The sequence below is a fragment of the Pipistrellus kuhlii genome, unplaced genomic scaffold, assembly GCF_014108245.1.
Source record: "Pipistrellus kuhlii isolate mPipKuh1 unplaced genomic scaffold, mPipKuh1.p scaffold_m20_p_61, whole genome shotgun sequence".
Classification (NCBI taxonomy): Eukaryota; Metazoa; Chordata; class Mammalia; order Chiroptera; family Vespertilionidae; genus Pipistrellus; species Pipistrellus kuhlii.
The window spans coordinates 811,093-830,675 of NW_023425564.1; the positions used below are offsets into that span (position 1 = coordinate 811,093).

At 49.1% G+C, this 19,583-nt stretch overlaps 1 protein-coding gene across 1 annotated transcript; it reads left to right on the top strand.

Moving 5' to 3' along the window:
- The first annotated feature begins 8,425 nt into the window (after positions 1-8,425).
- LOC118708676 (NUT family member 2G-like) lies at positions 8,426-19,055 on the top strand. The gene is made up of 7 exons (XM_045575032.1): positions 8,426-8,441; positions 10,366-11,068; positions 15,891-16,019; positions 16,507-16,646; positions 17,087-17,349; positions 17,738-17,854; positions 18,321-19,055. The coding sequence occupies exons 1-7, from the start codon at positions 8,426-8,428 to the stop codon at positions 19,053-19,055; spliced, it is 2,103 nt and encodes a 700-aa protein (XP_045430988.1).
- Positions 19,056-19,583: the final 528 nt, after the last annotated feature.

Genomic DNA, 19,583 nt, shown 5'->3' on the forward strand with positions numbered 1-19,583 from the left:
GCATCCTGCACCCCCTTTTCCCCTCCCCTGGTCACTGGGCAACTGAGTTTGCAAAATAACCGCCATTTTTGTTGGGTTAATTTGCATATCACTCCTAATTGGCTGGTGGCATAGTGGAGGTACAGTCAATTTACATGTTTGCCTATAATTAGGTAAGATGCTACATTTTTATTTTTATTTAAGATATAAAGCTTTTTAAAATATAAAAGCAGGCACAGACCATTCCACCAACAACACACAATATGATCAGTGCAACACACAGTCATTTTATTGGGGACAAGTTAGTTAGAAAGGGGCAGTGAGAGCCACTAGGAACCTGTTTGTACTAAGAGAAGCAGTTATTGGGGCATTCAATCAAGTGAGGATGGCATACTGTGTTGGCAGGAGGATTCACCATGAGCGAGAAAAGGCCCGGAGGAGACTCACCATAAGGAAGCCCAGAAATCCTCCATGGAACTGAGGGAGCCAGGAGGCAGCTGTGGGGTCAGCTGGTGGCTACATTGATCACATGGTTCCCTCTGGCGACTGTGCAGTTAAACATGAAATAGAGGAAAGAGGGCCATGCCATCCTCTCAGTAAAACATGAGACTGAGATGAGCTTCATGTCAGTGGGAGAAGCATCCTGGACCTTCAGAAAACAAAGGAGAGCATGTCTAAAGAATTTGGGAATGTCAGAGATATATGTCAGAGTAATACCCCAGTCTCTCCAGGGCTCAGCTTCCAGCCCTCCACAGGCCCAAAGTCTCCCCATCTCCATCCCTGCCATTTCACTGACCCCTAAAGCATTTCCAATACCTAAGGAATGAGGTTTCCATGGAGGTAGGTGGGTTAAGAACTAGTGGCACACCTAGCTGAGATACCCCCATGGGGCAGATGGATGCAGGGTCACAAGGCTCTGTAGACTTCCACCACCTGGACCTTATGTGAAGGGTATCCTTGACAACCAGCCATATCCCAGAAGGGCCACAATGCCTGTAGCTGTCCAGCTGATTCTTAGGGAGTCTGCCTGGGGAACACTTGGCTATCTGACCTTCTGACCAGGAAACCCCAAGACTTCCTGACTGCTCCCTGTCACACCAATAACACACCTGGAAAGGTTCTGCTCTGCCTGGCTATCTGTCTACCAGGCCCACTCATCTGGGTCCCTGATGTCAGGACCATTCAAATGCTAAAGAAATGTCCACCTGCCTAAAGCTCAGATACTCCTGAACCCACCTGCATGAAGAGGCAATTCATTTGTGGTAATTCTTTGGCCCTAAGGAATGGACCAACCTGTTTAAGAGTAACGCAATGATTCAGAATGACCAGGGTCCACGCACACATACAAGGCTCCCAGCCCCAGATGCCTCACTGGCAATTCATGGAGAGCCTCCCATGTATATGTCCACTGATGCCTGGATATTCCTGCTTCACACACACACACACACACACACACACACACACACACTAGTGGGATGCTGGTGAATGCTGATCACTCAGGGAGTGCAGGAAAGACTGCATTTGTCATGAATATCTGATACAAATATTCCCAGCATGACTAATTTCAAGTTACCTACCTGATCAACACAGAGCCCAGGAGAGACATGCACATCGACTACCTCAAGCTAGCATGAGCCAGTTCCAGTGTACCCCATCCTTTTTCATACCTACTTACACACTGAGTAGGATACTCAACACCCAACCCCGATATATAAACAAAAATTAATCCACATATAGGTACATTTCCACCCCCACCTTCACTGAATATACAGATAGTCTACCTCTTACTCCCTAAATTGTTACAAACCCTGATCACCCTGATATTCACATGCAAGTTCCACAACTATAAACATACAACATGGGCCTGAATACAAACATGGGCAATCACCATGCCACCCAGATATACACTGAATACCTACACATGCAAACTCTCATGTACCACACCAAAAAAATATATGCAATCTCACAGCCCTAAAATACACACTCCATGATTCCTGAACACACACACACACCCTACACAGTCTTTGTTCCCAAACATGCAAAGTGAACTCTCACATTCCTTAGAATACACAGCCCATCCATAAGCTTTAGGAACTCAAATACATACACAGTCACAAACAACTACTTATCAAATACATATAAGTCCTCCCCACACATACTGAGAGAACACATACAAGCAACACCACCAAATTGTGCAAGCATTACATTCTGGAACAGATGCAAAGAGGACCCTAAGCCTCTGGACACACTCACAAATCCCAAATACACATACCTCAAACCACTCTTGAATATCCACCCCACATGCTCAGATAGATACATGCAAAACACAAAGGCGCTGATAATCCCTTAACTCTCACTAAATGTGCATACACAACTCTCACACACCTATGGGAACACACACACATGCAAATATTCCCTGAATATATAGACCCCTCAAACATTATGCATTATGCCACCTCTCCAAGATACAATCTCATCACCTTCCTCTTCAATATATCAAAGGACACTATAGATATGTATGGTCTGTGACTATTTTCAGGACTGGTGGGTATTGTATATAGGTGTCAGGCAGTGTTTGTACAATTTGATGTGGTGTTTGTATGACTGTATTCTGTGAGATGGAAGAGTTCATTCTGTGTGGGAATTTGGGAGTGTGGGGTTATGTATTGTATATGTAGGTAGTGTGGCATTGAATGTGTATCTGGGATATAAGCTATAGGGACCTATGTTGGCATATTTGTAGTGTACTGGGTATAACACCAGCACTATTCCCTTACCTTGCATGTACAAACAGACCACTGCTTACTACCTACAACCAAACACATGTGGAACACTCTAGAATTCTCCAAAGAAATATACTTTAAAAATACCTAACAACCCTATAACTTATGAGCAGGCTGACAATTTATACATCTGGTGACAGATACACACACACACACATCAGTATACATGTGCAAGACACATAGAAATATCTCCAGCAAACCATATAAGAACTCCCAAATAGCAAATTACCCCTAGCTAATGAGTCAGCTCTCACATCCACAAATACTACAAATAACCATATTACACACCTCCAATATATAGACACAGTCCTCCCACTCCCCTCTCTGTATAAGCAGAGACCTCTCTCTGTCAAATGCACACATACTTGGTACCCAAAATATGTAAGCCTTAGAGCCCTTACTGAAAAATACAAACACATAGCTCCAGCAAATACCCTTCCCCATGGCCCTGCAATACACAGGAATACACATACTCTCCACAAGCCCGAAATAGACCCACGAACACCCAGTGCACTGCAAATATGCAAACCCACCTCCCTATACGTATGGCCCAGATACACTTCATGCCACACCACCTGCGTACACAGAACCCCACACTCCCAAATTCCCACAGAATTAACTCTTCCATCTTACAGAATACAGCCACACACACCACACACCGAATTGCACTAACACTACTGCACACCAGCATATACAGACCTACCAGTCCTAAAAATAGTCACAGACCTGCCCTCTGCACACTGAAACAGGCATAGATCACAAAAAGAAATACACATAACATTTCAACATGCCCCGAATACACAATGATCCATCTACATTCCCCAAATACAAAACACAGATCATACACCCAAGCTAATGAATGCCTGCACTAGTCCTAACATTGCCCTATGCGAATGCCTATAATCCTTCCAAATCTGCCAGTAGAAAAAAACAGGAATTCAAAGGGGGAAAAACAAAACAGGTAACACTTCAGCAAACACCAAATTACCAACACATTACCACCAACTGCTTGAGTATTCACGCACTACATCTCAACACCCTCCAAATACAGCACTCAACCCTACACACTCAGAAACACAGGCATGACCTCCCCGTGATCACAGACATCCAGACAGAGCGAGCGCACGCATTGAATTCACACCGCAGATTACCGCCACCAAGTGAACAGACACAGACCCCAGGCCTGTCCCCCACCCCGGGCTTCACACACCCAGGCCTGCCCTCCACCCCAGGCCTCACAGGCCTCACACACCCAGGCCTGCCCCCCACCCCAGGCCTCACACACCCAGGCCTGCCCTCCACCCCAGGCCTCACAGGCCTCACACACCCAGGCCTGCCCCCCACCCCAGGCCTCACACACCCAGGCCTGCCCCCCACCCCAGGCCTCACACACCCAGGCCTGCCCTCCACCCCAGGCCTCACACACCCAGGCCTGCCCCCCACCCCAGGCCTCACACACCCAGGCCTGCCCTCCACCCCAGGCCTCACAGGCCTCACACACCCAGGCCTGCCCCCCACCCCGGGCTTCACACACCCAGGCCTGCCACCCACCCCGGGCCTCACACACCCAGGCCTGCCCCCCACCCTGGGCCTCACACACCCAGGCCTGCCCCCCACCCTGGGCCTCACACACCCAGGCCTGCCCCCCACCCCAGGCCTCACACACCCAGGCCTGACCCCACCCCAGGCTCGGGGCAGAGGCATTATGTGGTCACAAGGCCGCTGCCCTCAGGGCGGGGTGCGGGGGAAGGAAGCCGTGGGCTGAGGGGCTCCAGGGGTAAGGAGCCCCGGGACCTGTGGGGAGGGGAGGCTCCGCCATGACCGCTCATTTCCAATGAGGGCAGCTTCCTGCTGACCCCGAGGCGCCTTCAGATCCGGAAGAACTGCCGGGAGCTGTGTGTCCAGAAAGCAGGGGACACTGCCCACCTGGGGAACAGCAGAGAAGAGGGGGACACCTGAGGGGTGCGGAGGCCGCGCCCCTTCCCTCCTGTTCACCTAACGGACTCCCGAGGCCGCCATGCCATGCCCACGCGCAACCCCAGAGGCTGCAGTTGGGGACACGCCCTGCCGTTAGCACATGCTCCTATGGGAGCAACCGCCTTAGCGCATGCGCCTATGGAAGCCAACCGCCTTAGCGCATGCGCCTCTGGGAGCCAACCACCTCAGCGCTTACGCCTATGGGAGCCAACTACTGCAACGGACGCTGGGAGCAGTTGCAGGACAGAGCCCCGCCCCCAGTGGGCGTGCTCCTGTGTCCTGGCGCGAGGCACCCTGGGAAGAAGCCCGAGCTGTCCCTGCAGCAGAGGAAGGAGGTGGAGGGAGGGGCGCCCTAGGAAGCCTCCTGCAGGTCCTCCTCCTCAGAGCCTCCCAGCGCGTGTGCAGGGAGCACTTGGGTTTTAAAGCTGCTGACGTACTGTCCATGTGCTTAGCTGCCCCTTCGGGACAGGGCTTGGGAGAGGCCGGCCTGAAACATGGTGTCAGAGTAATAAAACATATATGTAGTAGCAGAATCAACTTACTGACTTGAGTTTGTCATGCTTTCCAAAGAAACTGAAATCCTCCGATCTTCTCCTGGTCATTTGCAACAGTAGGGCATTTCCACCCCCCAGGCTCTCTGAAGAGCACGCACATCTCAGAGGTGTCTCCACATGCACAGAATGAAAACTGCACAAAACACAAGTATGGCATCTCGCCATTCCTCCAATGTTACCTGCTTGGGGGGAGGTAGCTGTTTTCTGAAGCTTTGATCATACCCGGACGGAAGATGTCTCCCTCAGCACTGAGTGCCTGCCCTTGGCCTTTCTGAAGGAATCCTCTGAGAGATGGCCCAAAGCCCTTTTCACTACCCCTTCCATGGCAGGTCCTCCCTGACGACCTTTGAGCTCATTCGATTACATCTGCTTCTTGTGCCTAGGACTTTGATGTAGCACAAAGTGACTGCAGTATTTCCCCAATGCAATTTTTATATCTCTAGCCCTGAGAAGAGTCATTAAAAGCCCATCTAAGCCATGAGTAAGAGTCTTGTACATAATCGGTTCACTCACTAGACATGGGGGAGAAGCAACATGCCTTCTTTTCTGAGTAGCTGAGTACAATATTTCCTCATCTCTCTCTAATACAAAGGTATCGGTTGAAAGTCATTTAAGATTACCTCTGAGCCAAAACCGGTTTGGCTCAGTGGTAGAGCATCGGTCTGCGGACTGAAAGGTCCCAGGTTCGATTCCGGTTAAGGGCATTTACCTTGGTTGTGGGCACATCTCCGGTAGGGGGTATGCAAGAGGCAGCTGGTCGATGTTTCTCTCTCATCGATGTTTCTAGCTCTCTATCTCTCTCCCTTCCTCTCTGTAAAAAATCAATAAAATATATTTTAAAAAAAGATTAACTCTGAGATAAAAGCTCAAATCCTGATAAATGTCTTCAAGTTTTTCATTTTTTTCAATCTCCAGTAGTTTTTTGAAATAAAGTCCACCAGAATTTTGCTTGAATTGCTCTCATCTCAGCTTCTTTTGAGTCATTATTTCCTTGCAGGCAGCAAGGAACTTCTTAAGTGCCAACAGAAGGCTTCTTTTTAAATGAGTTCTCACAGTGTGGAACTACCTTCTGAACCTCTCTTCTCTTCACCAACACCCTACCAACAGTAGGAATTCTGCTGCTATAGGGGGATTAAAGATTGACTCCCAAGAGATTAAATTGAAATCCTCCAAAGTTGTGACCTCCCATCTCCCTTGATCCATTTCCTAACAATCCCCTCCTCTCACAAAACACAAATGCTTGTTCCTATCATTTGGATAGTGCTGAACTGACATTTATCCACAATATGCAAATGAGAATCAAACAAGTTTCTTAAGGGGTGTGACCGTGATTCACATGCAGATGGGACCGCATGGCATGATGAGCCTGGATTCCAAAGAGCAAGGGTATATGATGCGGAGAGAACATTTGGAGACCAATGAGCAGGGCATCTAGGCTCACACTGGCAAACTCGGACTGAGGTGGGTGCAAGTTTTTATGAATGGGGGCTGACATGGTGAATGGAATTCTGGCTTCCTCTCAGAATGCACATCCACCTCATGTGTAGTGCATTTTAACACATAGGAAAGCCACAACCTTAGGGTGTTTACCCCATTAACTTGTGAAAGCAGAATGTTTGTCCTCTGTCTCTTATTTCTGTCCTTAACCCCACTTAGCCTAGACAGCTTTCACAAATTCCATATGCTCCAAAGAGTGTGCATATGTCACGTGCATGTGCAATTGTGTTTTGTGGTGAAGCCACAGTACATGCTTGAGTCTCTTTACTCAGAGTTCTTCTTACAGGGTGACTGACTAATAATAGCGTAATAAGTTACTTGTTTGATAGAGTTGCCAAATAAACACAGGATACCAGTTAAATTTAAATTTCAGGGAACAGCAAACAGATTTACAGTCCCAAATATTGTATGGGACACAATTTTCCTAAAAACTAATTCATTGTGTATCTTAAAATCAAACTCAAGTGTGCATCCCTTATTTGCTAAATCTGGCCACCTATTTTTTCATGTACTTTGAATTTTAAGGGATTCTAGGACTTCTTGTTCTAAGAATCTAGCCTCCAGAAATAAAGAGAGAAATCATGCTACCAGTACAAAGACAATCATTGTAGTATATATAAACAATTCTACATATAAAATAAATGTATTGGAACATGTATTAATTTTTAACTGGAGGAAAAAGCTGAGCATTTTGTAAAAATGAAAATAGCATGCATTTGCTTTTGGTTGCATGATACATCTCTGGAAAGACTAAAAGGAAACAGATAACATTAGGAAAGAAACTGTGCTCCGAGGAGAAGGAGGTGGAGAGACTCCTCACAGCATTTTCCATTTTGCAGAATTGGGCTATTAACGATGCAAAGGCATTACTTGTTTAAAACATTGCATTAAAATCAAAGGTTAACAAGTAAACATTGAACAACCTAATACTCTGAGAAACAAAAGCAGTGATTTCTGGCCTTGCCCTGTAGGCTGTAGGCCTTGCCCTGATGGACTGGGGCAAAGGGGATGGGTTGTAAGGCTGGGCCGGCTGCATCTGCAGGGCTCCCAGCACTGGGTGGAACTTGGGGCCACAGGACTGCTCCCTAAGGAATGAGGTGCACCCAGCAACCCAGCATGCTGCCTCTGTGGGGTCAATCCTAATTTCAAACACTGGGATCCGTGAGCCATACGTTCCCATTATTTCTTCAGGCCACATGTTCTGAATTTTGTTCAGAAAGTGTAGCCTGTGTTGAAGTAAACCAAGACCAGATAGGAAGCAGGTTGAGTATCAAGAACGGAGATAAAGGGCTCATCGGGTAAAGACTCTGGACTGTGAATCTAAAATCACCGATGTATAAAGTGCCGAAGAGCCACACACCAATGGTGTTGCCTCTTAAATTCGAAAGGAACTGCGGGTTCTTGTCTACCTATCAGAGCCCTCCATGGAACCCCAACCCACCCCAGCCCACCGGTCCTCTGCCCCTCCCCCGCTGCAGAAGGTCAGGAGCCACACATTCTACTGTTTAAACCCAAACCTTCCCTCCACTGGATGCTGAGCAGCTGTTGGAGCAGGTCACTCTCTGGATCCTCGGCTTGACTTTTCTCGTTGTGGAGGCTTCTAGGCAGCGGTGGTCCCTGAATGAGTCCACGGGGATGGCTTCAGCAGGAGGTAGGACTATAGACTGGAGGGGGTGTGTTTTAAACACTGAGCTGTCCCTCAATACTTGGGATTGAAATGTGACTCTGGGGAAACACGGTTTGACTGAAGTAGGAGGAGAGAGCACTGGACCTCCAAGGACCTGTCACCCGGGGAGGCTGGGAGCCAGTGGGAACCTGTGACGGCACTGGCTGGGAGGGCTCCTCAGGGGGGGTCAGGGGGGCTCAGGGACATGCCTGGGTGTGGAGAAAGGCCAGCAGCAGGCACGTGGATTCTTCCCAGAGGGGAGATGATCCACTTCCACGTGTATGGGGGAGTAGTGGGCGATGTCATGGGGGTGGAAAGGGTGGTCATGGGAAAGCCCAGTCCTGGGTGCTGTTCTGGGGTACCTGGAGCTGGCCCTGCAGCATCTTTCTAAGGGACTGAAATGAGTGCGCTAGAGCGAATGGGACAGTGGGAGGGTGGTCTTAGCCAGAAAGCTGTCTAGTGGGGCTGTATGTGGCCAAGTCCACAATGAAATGTCCTCCTGAGGGCTGAGCTGGAAAGTCCTCCACCTGCTGCAGCCCAGAGCTTCTCCCTTGCCTCCAGCCCAGAGCTCAGTGCTCCTCAGCCCAGGGAGCTGCCTGGTGGCTGGGATTCCACACGGGCAGGGCGGCCGGGAAACTTCCACCAAGACAGGGCCCGCTTCCCTGAGCTGTCCCCAATTGTTCCCCCCGTGCCACCCAGGTCTTCAGCCCGACTCCCTCTTGTGCTGCATCTCATGGCCCACCCTCTGCCCTGCTCTTTACTGGGATGAGGGTTTTGCTGACAGACCACGTCCCTGCTTCAGGGACAGATAACAGATGTGGAGCATGGGCGGTGTTCCGTGGAAGGTCTGCGAAAGCGGGTTCCTTTTTAAAGGGGGAAGGGGAGCACAGGGGCAGGAGGACCATGTCTGTGTCAGTAGTGAGGGTGCGGCCTGCAGCGTGCTCCCCTGGACGAGGTCTGCTCTGGTTCCTCTGAGCGGGGATGTGTTCAGACACCTGTGTCCCACTGTCATCGCTCACACCTGCTTCCTACTGTCTTCACTTCCCACTGTTGGGAGCTGGAGAGGAAGGACCTCACACAGTCTGCAGTCCCAGGACCCATTTAACAGGACAGCAGCTCTGGAAGTTTCTGGAAACCCCTACCACCAGCCCCACTGTGTCCCATTCCGTGGCCCTCCTCTGACTCTCTGCAGCCATAGCTGGCTGTGAAATGACAGAGCTCCTGAGGGTGGCCAGCAGCCTGAGCGCTGGGCCCAGTGGCAGGACCTGGCAGTGCTAAGTGTTCTGACACACGTGCATGCTGGGCGGTGTGTGGAGGGTTAGATCAGGGTTCCTGTGCCTTCTTGTGGAGAGACATCACTCGAGTGTTTCTGTGTTGTTGTGCAAGCCCAGGACAGAAAGGGGGCGGTTTGTACTGAGGAAGAGGAAGACTGAGGAGCAGATGAGCCCTAATGTGTTAGACACGGCTGTTCTCAGAGGCCCTTTGGGTGCCTAGAACTTACTTCGGATATGTGAGTTCCAAGGTCACTACCGCTAGTGGGTCTGCCTAGGGTTGTTGCCCCAGAGCAGACGTCTCCCAGGGCCAGGACTCTGAGGCTGGCAGGGTCGGTGCCGGGGAGTCCTTAGGGAGGCTGTCAGGGCAGCGCTGGCTGGGCTGGTGCTTCTCACAGACAGGGGTCAGGGAACCTTGGCGAACGGGGAGCAAGCTCTCCAGTGGAATAATTCCCAACTGGAGGTCAGAGTGTGACCATGACCTGAGGACATTTGCCACCTCCCACGTTTGCCCATCCAAAGGGCCCTCCCTGGTGAGACTCACTGCCCTGGTTCCCCAGCGGTTAAAGGGGCCCAGAGCACCTCAGTGCTGTTTGCTGGGCCTCCTCCTCCATTCCCCCTTTCCTTTGTCTCCACAGCATCTGCAGCGCTGGGAGCGGATGTGATCCTGAAGCCCAGTGCCTCCCTGACTCCTTTCATGGCCCAGCCCTGTCCCCTGCCCTCTACTGGCCCCGCACACCAGCCCCCTGGGGAGCAGCACCTGCCGCCTCCCAAGACCCCGTCATTCCCTCCTGGCTGCCCCCTGGTGCTGCAGGCTTGGCCCAGGACACCTCTGGTGGCAGGAGATGCTGGTCAAGGCCCCATTGGGACTGGGGCTTACAACATCATGGCCCAGGTCAGCTCAGAAGGGGGACGACCACAGCCCTCTCAGACTCAGACCATTGTCCTGACCCAGGCCCCACCCAACTGGAATGCTCCAGGTGCCGCCTGTGGGGGTGCTGTGTGTCCTGCACCCCTCTTCTTAGAAGCCTCTGCGGTGGAGACGATCATGCCCACCTCGGCTTTTGGAGGCACCCAGGCCGGCGATGGAGGCTGGTGTCCCAGCCTTCCTCCTCAAGCTCCACCGCCAGCTGCCCAGCTGGCCCCTATTGTCCCCTCTGTGAGTGCTGGGGCTTCAAGGAAGGGTGGCCTGGCCACCTCCCAGTCCAAGGCCTCGCTGGAGGACTCCTGTAACCCCAACAGTGTGTACAAAAATTTCCGACGTTGGCAGCGCTTCAAGGCCCTGGCCCGGCGGCACCTTCCCCAGAGTCCAGATGCGGAAGCTCTTTCCTGCTTCCTCATGTGAGTGCACGGGGCAGGGCAGGGGGCGCCCCTGGAGCTCTCCCATCACAGAGGCGGTGGGAGGGACCTGCAGGCTGGCTGATCCTAGGACTGGGCGGGAAGGTTGAGGGAGGGGTCCAGGCTCTCAAAAGGCACATTCTTCCCACTACCAGCCCCATGTATGGCATCCTCACTTGTGTTTTCGAAAAGTTTCTATTTAGGTCCATTGCCCATTTTTTGATTGGGTTGTTTATCTTCCTTTTGTTAATTTGTATGAGTTCCCTGTAAATGTTGGAGATGAAACCCTTTTCCAAGATAACATTGACAAATATGTTCTCCCACACAGTGGGCTTTCTTGTTGTTTTGTTGATGGTTTCTTTTACTGTGAAAAAGCTTTTTATTTCGATGTGGTCCCATTTGCTTGTTTTCTCTTTGGTTTCTATTGAAGAAATTCCTTTGGCCTATGTCTGAGATTTTGCTGCCTGTGGATTCTTCTAGTATTTTTATGGTTTCCCATCTTATGTTTAAGTCCTTTACCCATTTTGAGTTTATTTTTGTGTATGGTGTTAGTTGGTGGTTTAGTTTCTTTTTTTGTATGTATCTGTCCAATTTTTTCCAACACCATTTATTGAAGAAATTGTCTTGACTCCATTGTATGTTCATGCCTTTGTCGAATATTAATTGGGCGTAGTGGTTTGGGTTGATTTCTGGGTTCTCTATTCTATTCCATTGATCTATATGTCTGTTCTTGTGCCAGTACCAGGCTGTTTTGAAAAAAAATGGCTTTGTAATACAGCTTGATATCTGATATTGAGATCCAACCTATTTTGTTCTTCTTTCTCAGGATTGCTGCATCTATTCAGTGTCTTTTTTTATTCCAGATGAATTTTTTGGAGAGTTCATTCTAAGTCTGTAAAATATGCCATTGGTATTTTAATGGGGAGTGCATTGAATATATAGATTGCTTTGGGTAGTATGGACATTCTAATGATGTTGAGTCTAACAATCCATGAACACGGTATGTTCTTCTATCTGTTTATATCTTCCTCGATCTCTTTATTCAGTGTCCTATAGTTTTTTGAATATGGGTCTTTTACCTCCTTAGTTAAGTTTATTCCTAGGTGTCTTAAATTTTTTTGGTGCAATGGTAAATGGGATTGCTTTTTTAGTCTCTCTTTCTGTAAGTTCACTATTGGTGTATAGAAATACCACAGATTTCTTGGCAATAATTTTGTATCCTGCTATATTGCCAAATTCATTTATTAAGTCTAATACTTTTTTGATAGAGTCTTTAGGCTTTTCTATGTACATTATCATGTCATCTGCGAATAAGGACAGTTTTACTTCTTTTCTAATTTGGATGTCTTTTATTTCTTCTTCTTGTCTGATAGCAATGGCTAGTATTTCCAATACTATGTTGAACAGGAGTGGTAAGAGTGGGCATCCCTGTCTTGTTACTGTTCTTAGGGGAAATGGTTTTAGTTTTTGTCCATTGAGTGTGATGTTGGCTGTGGGTTTGTCATATATGGCTTTTATTATGTTGAGGTATGATCCTTCTCTTCCCACCTTTTTGAAAGTATTTATCAAGAAAGGTTGTTGGATTTTGTCAAATGCTTTTTCTTCATTAATCAATATGACTATGTAATTTTTATCCCTCAATTTGTTTATGTGATTTATCATGTTTATTGATTTGCAGATATTCTACCATCCTTGCATCCCCAGGATAAATCCTACTTGGTCCTGGTATATAATCTTTCTGATGCACTGTTGGATCCGATTAGCTAGAATTTTGTTGAGGATTTTGGCATCTATGTTCATGAGGGATACTGGCCTATAATTTGCTTCATTGTGTTGTCTTTATCTATTTTTGGTATTAGGGTGATGCTGGCTTCATAAAATGAGCTTGGAAGTGTTCTTCCTCTTCAATTTTTTGGAATAATCTGAGGAGGATAGGTTTTAGTTTTTCCCTGAATGTTTCATATAACTCTCCTGTGAAACCATCTGGCCCTGGGCTTTTGTTTGCTGGAAACTTTTTGATGACTGCTTCAATTTCTTCCATAGTTATCCGCCTATTGTGATTTTTAGAATCTTCCTGATTGAGTTTTGGAAGGTGGTATTTTTCTTGGAATATGTCCATTTCCTCCAGGTTGTCTAGTTTGTTGGAATAGAGTTGTTCATAGTATTTTTCAACAATCTTTTTTATATCTGTGGTGTCTGTTGTTATTTAGCCCTTTCATTTCTGATTTTGTTTATTTGGGTCCTCTCTCTTTGCTTCTTGGTGAGTCTGGCTAGAGGTTCATCAATCTTTTTATCCTTTCAAAGAACTAGCTTTTGGTTTCATTAATCTTTTGTGTTGTTGTTTTTTGTTTGTTTGTTTATTTTGGTCTCTATGGTTATTTATTTCTGCTCTGATATTTATTATCTCCTTCCTTCTGCTCACTCTGGGCTTTTCTTGTTGCTCTCTTTCTAATTCTTGAGTTGTAGAGTTAGATGATTTACTACTATTTTTTTTTTCTTGTTTTTTAAGGTAGGCCTGTAGAGCTATAAACTTCCCTCTCAGGACTACTTTCATTGTGTCCCATAGATTTTGGATTGTTGTGTTTTTATTATCACTAGTTTCCAGGATGTTTTTAATTTATTCTTTGATCTCTTTGCTAACTCAATCATTATTTAATAGCATGCTATTCAGCTTTTAAGTGTTTGAGTGTTTTTGGATGGTTTTTACTGTAGTTTATTTCTAATATTATGCCATTGTGGTCTGAGAAGATGCTTTGTATGATTTCAATCTTCTTGAATTTGCGGAGACTTTGCTTGTGACCCAATATGTGGTCTATTTTTTAAACTGTCCCATGTGCACTTGAGAAGAATGTATATTCTGCGGTTTTGGGGTGAAATGTTCTCAGTATGTCAATGAAGTCCATCTGATCTAGTGAGTCATTTAGGATTGCTATTTCTTTGCTGATTTTTTAAAATGTATTTTATTGATTTTTCACAGAGAGGAAGAGAGAGGGATAGAGAATTTGAAACATCGATGATAGAGAATCCTTGATCAGCTGCCTCTTGCACACCCCCTACTAGGGATGTGCCCTCAACCAAGGTACATGCCCTTGCCCGGAATCAAACCCGGGACCTTTCAGTCTGCAGGCCGACGCTCTATCCACTGAGCCAAACTGGTCCCGGCTCTTTGCTGATTTTTTGTCTGGAGGATTTATCCAGTGATGTCAGTGGTCTATTAAAATCCCTTACTAGGATTGTATTGTTGTCGATCTCTCCCTTGATATCTTCCAGGAGATTTTGTATGTATTTGGGTACTCCTGCATTGGATGCATACATTTTTAGCAGGGTTATAGCCTCTTGTATAGATTCCTTTAGTATTATAAAGTGGCCTTCCTCATCTCTTATTATGGCCTTCACTTTGAGATCTATTTTTTCATATATAAGTATTGCTACCCCAACCTTTTTTTTTTTTCATTTCCATTTGCCTGGAAGATATTTTTTCATCCCTTTGCTTTCAGTCTGTGTGATTCCTTTGTTCTGAGGTGGGTCTCTTGTAGACAGTAATTATATGATTTTTATCCATTCAACTACTCAATGTCTTTGGTTTGGAACATTTAGTCAATTTGCATTTAAAGTTATTGAAAGTTACTTGTTTGAGCCATTTCTAATGCGTTCCTTCTTACCTTTTTATTTCTTCTTTTTACAGCATTTCCTTTAGCATTTCTTGCATTGCTGGCTTGGTAATGATAAACTCTCTTAGCATTTTTTTTTTTTTTTTTTTTTTTTTTTTTTTTTGTCTGCGAAGCTCCTGATTTTTCCTTCAATTTTGATTGATAGACTTGCTGGCTAGAGTATTCTTGGATTCAGTCCCTTGCTCTGCATCACTTTGTATACCTCCTTCCATTTCTTTCTAGCTCGATGTGTTTCTGTTGAGAAACCATTTGGTAATCTGATAGGGATTCCTTTGTAGATAACGCTCTGTCTCTCTCTTGCAGCTGTTAAGATTCTCTATTTGTTGTTAATTTGCCATTGTAAATATGATGTGTCTTGATGTGAGTCTTTTGGGATTCATCTTGCTTGGGACTCTCTACCTTTGTAATTTTTTCTTCCTCAAATCAGGGAAGTTTTCTGTCATTATTTCTTCAAATAAATGTTCTAATCCTTGCTTCTCTTCTTGTCCTCCTGGCAGCCCTATTATACATATGTTACTTCCTTTTGCATTGTCCCACAGCTCCCTTAAGCTCTTCTGCTTTTTAATTTTTTTTTCTCCAGTTGTTGTTCAGATTGGGCTTGTTTCTATACTTTATCTTCTAACTCACTAATTCAGCCCTCTGCTTCTTTTAGTTGACTGTTGAAACCTTCCATGGTGTTTTTTATTGTATCTATATCGCTTTTCATTTCTTTCTGATTTTTGCATAGCTTGCTGATTTTCTGATTCATCAGGTGTATGAACTGTACGACCATTACTCTGAATTTATTTTCTGTCATGTTGCATGCTTCTGTTTCACTTACTTCCTTTCTTGGTGATTCCTCCTTTTCTTTTCTCTGGGGATTGTTTTGTTGTCTCTAAAAGGGCAATCTTGATGAGGAAGCACTCCCAAAGCCCAACTGCTCCAGTGCTGGGTGTGCCTACGAGGCCACCTCCTGTCCCAGTTCACGGGCTGGTGTGAATGTGAGGCTGTGGCAGCAGCAGCAGGGATGCTGGTCTTTGCACACAGAGGCCTCTGCCTTCACCTGCCAGTGCTGAGTCCTGCCGGGTGGAAGTGGGAAACTGGTTCCACTGAGATGGGGTGACCAGGTGGGTGGAGGCCAGACTGTAGCTGTGATTGACACTGAGGCATTATAGCCCAGTGCTCCGGTCCCTGTCCCGTCTGAAGCCCACCATGACGCTGGAGGAGGGAATGTGGCGGGCCATGCAGGAATGGCAGCGCAAGAGCAACTTTGACCGGATGATCTATTATGAGATGGCAGAAAAGTGAGTCAGGGTCCTTGGTCCCCACAGCTGGGGATGGCGGGGGGGGGGGGGGGGGGGGTTGGGGGGGGGGGGACTGACTGTGGGACAGAGTCCAGCTGTGAGAACTCATCAGAGAGGAGGGGGTGGGAGGGTGTCATTCAGCACAGGGTCGCTGCAGCCCAGAGGCACTTCCTCCTGGGGAAGCCTCTCCCTCAGCTTCAGAGTGTGGGTGCTCCTGTCCCACCTCCCGGGAGCTCCCCCTCCTCTGAGGCTGACCTAACCTGGGCTGGACATGAAGGCTCAGGACAGGCTGGGGAGGGGATGCCCCACCCTGGGGGCCAGACCCCAGCTAGAGGGGCTGTGCAGCAATGTGCTCAGCAGCCTCCTGCCTCTCCAGGATCCGAGCCCTGACAGCCCCAAGGCCCTTGCTCTCCATTCTCCGCCTGTTGCTGCCTGTGCAGGGCTCCTGGCCGCCTCCCTCTGAGCACAGCCTGTGCCCTCACCCCAGGTTCATGGAGTTTGAGGCGGAGGAGCAGATGCAGGCTCAGAAGTTGCAGCTGAAGAAGGGGGCGCAGACCCAGCCTCCTCCTGCCCCACCGAGACCTGGTCCTCGGGGGCCCCCAGCCCCAGTGGTGGGATCACAACCAGGTATGCCAGCATGTTCCCATGGGACCCGTGGCCAAAGGCAACAGGGCCCAGCGCAGGCCACTGTGTCACCCACATCGGCCCTTCTCCTTCAGTGGGGAGCTTGATCTTTCAAGGGAAACAGAGCTGACAGCTGGACCTCAGCAGCCCTGTGTTCCCATGGGGTCTGGACCGGGTCCACACTTTCATCCTCTCTCCCGCTCCCTGACAAGGGCCCACATGAAATGGGCTGGCCATAGGACCCCTTGGAGAGTTAGTGGTTCCACACATCCTCACACATGACTTTCTTGGATACTCTTCTTACATACTAGTAGTCACAAGGCTTCAGGTGACCCCATCCAGCCACACCCGTATTAATGCCCCCCACACTGCCCTCAGCATCATATGCTCTGGATGTGGGAGCTTTATCCCCTCACGCTCCCTCCTCTTCCCTTTCTGCCCAGCGAGTACTCCCAAGAAGGCTGTACCCAACACCCAGCACATCCTAAGATACCAACGACCCCAGGAGACTAAGTCACCCAATGAGATCCCCCCAGAGGCTGTGAGAGAGTACATAGACATCATGGACAATCTGCTGGGACTGCCCCACTCAGCCACAGAGACACCAGGTGAAGGATGGGAAGATGAAGTGAAGGAGTGGCTGCAGGATGAGGGTCTCCTGAGCTACCTGGACCAGCTGTGCTCCCAGGAAGACTTTGTCACCCAGGTGAGCTGGCTAGCAGCTCTGGGCCTACAAGATCCCAGAGGGTGGCACTGCTGCCCCCAGACCTGGGTTCTGCCCAGACTGATGGTTTTGGGCTCTGCTCTTTGCTCCTGAGCTGGGAGTGTGAGAGTGTGTGTGTCTGTGTGTGCATATGTGTGCTTTGTGTGGATGTGGTGTATGCTGTGTTCATATGGGTATGCCCTTTGTGTGTATATGTATGTTGTGTGTGTGTGTGTGTTTTGTGTGTGTACCTAATGACCATGATGGAGTAAAACACCCACCTGTGCAGGAGGACGGGATGGGTCTCGGCTTTCCCACCTGCCCTCCAGGCCCCGCTGACTCCCAGTTCCCTCCCTGCCAAGGGGCTAATGGCTGCTTCCTTCTGTCCCAGGTGGAGGCGGTCATCCACCCTCAATTCATGGAACAAATAATTTCCCCAGATGCACAGCAGGACCCCTTGGCCCTAGCTGAGGAGTTGGAGCAGGAAGAAGGGCTCACTGCTGCCCAGGTGAGCCAGGGGAGGGTGGGACTTTAGGGAGATGGGGGGGGGGGACCCCAAGTGAGCCATAGGACCCAGGGACCCCAGGGGAGTTAGAGGAGGGACAGGCCCTGGTGAGTCTGGGAAGGAGGAACTCCAGGTAGATCAGGGGTTCAGGGAGCCATGAGAGGGAGCACCCAGGTAAACCAGGGCAAGGAGCAGCCTCTGTCCATGCCACCCCTGCCTGTAGGCAGCCTAGGTCCAGCTCTGGTTGAGAGTAGTACAGAATGACAAGAAGGAGAGTACAACAGAGAGAAGGAGAGGATGGGAGCCCAGAAGGTAGGAATGTGGCACAGGGGACGGAGGAGAGCCTCATGACTGTCATGGATTCCAGGCATGGTGTCACCTCCTCCCCTCCCCCAGTGCCATTGTCCCATCGCCCGCTCCTCCTCCTCTCACACTTGTGCAGCACAGTCACTGTCCCTTCTTCCTCCAGTTGGTAGAGAAGCGACTCCTGGCCTCCAAGGAGGGGGGCATGCAGGCACCCTCGAGTCATGGTGCTCCCCTGTGTGACTCACGTCCTTCTGAGTCAGAGACAGGCCAAGATGCCCAAAGATGTGACCATGGCCCTCAGCTGGGGGTCAGTGACAAAGCCTGTCCACCAGAGACTGATTTCCAGGATCATCAAAGGCCCCAGGCTGTTGCTGTCTCTTCGGGGCCTGAGGAGCACCCACCATTCCAGGCTCAATGCCCCCCTCCTCCTCCCCAGGGCCACGCACCCGCTTACTCGGCACGGGCACCCAGGGCCGCCTGTGTTCCCAGAGAGGCCTCTCTTGTCAGGGAGACGCTTGGTCCAGACAGGTTCAGTGAGGACGAGGAGGACCTCCCCAGCCTGGCCTTCCTCTTGGGCTCTCCTAATAGCCTGCTGCCCTGTGGGCTCTCGCTGAGTCCTGTCTCTGGCTCGGGCCTGGCCTGCCCTGGAGGTCGGGGGCCCCGGGGTGCTGCCCAGTCCCAGTTCTTTCAGACACTAGGCCTCAGCAGAGCTTCATCTGCAGCTTCCAAATCTCGGAAGCGTGCTCTGGGAGGAGGCCCCACCCATGCTGAGAAGACCCTCTGCACAGCGGCCAACCTGGGGGTCTGTGGGAGGCCAACACTGGCTCTGGAGCTGGTTTGCTCCTCAAAGCCTCAAAAGAAAAAGTGTGACCTGGTCGCAGGGATGAGTAATAAGTGACACTGTAGCCAGCTGGAGGGGCGAGGGGGCGGGGCATGCTTCATGTGACCTGGCTGTCCCCCAGTGCTGATCCTGGCTGTTCTACTGACATGAGAAATAGAGATGGAAGGCAGGACCATTAGGGTGGGGGTGGGCCTGGGTTTGGGGTAGGAGCAGCCCCTGTGGGGCATTGTGCGTCAGTTATGAATAAAGTTGGTTTTGTTGAGACATTCTAGTGGCTGCTATCTCCATACTTGGGTCTGCACTGCTCCATGGAGAGGGACCTGAAAGGAAGAAAGGTTTTGGTAGGTCTCAAGTGCTGTGGGTTCACAGATGAACCTCCAGTTCTTCTGTCCAAATTGGCAGGAACACCTTCCAATTGCTCCTGGGAGCACACAGCTCTCTATCCCCAAGGACCCTTCCCATCGTGCCTACTCCCAAGGCCCACGTGGGTGATGGGCCAACTGGAGTCATCTGTATTCTGAACCCTCTGGAGATGAGGAGCTTCCTTTGAGGCTTTCAGCTCTCTGGGCCACTCACCAGTTTTAT

What these genes read in the sequence shown, in the direction of transcription:
- LOC118708676 (XM_045575032.1), top strand. An exon ending in GCTCTTTCCTGCTTCCTCAT is followed by an intron (nt 11,069 to 15,890) that starts GTGAGTGCACGG and finishes GAGGCATTATAG; the next exon opens with CCCAGTGCTCCGGTCCCTGT. An exon ending in AAGGGCTCACTGCTGCCCAG is followed by an intron (nt 17,855 to 18,320) that starts GTGAGCCAGGGG and finishes TTCTTCCTCCAG; the next exon opens with TTGGTAGAGAAGCGACTCCT.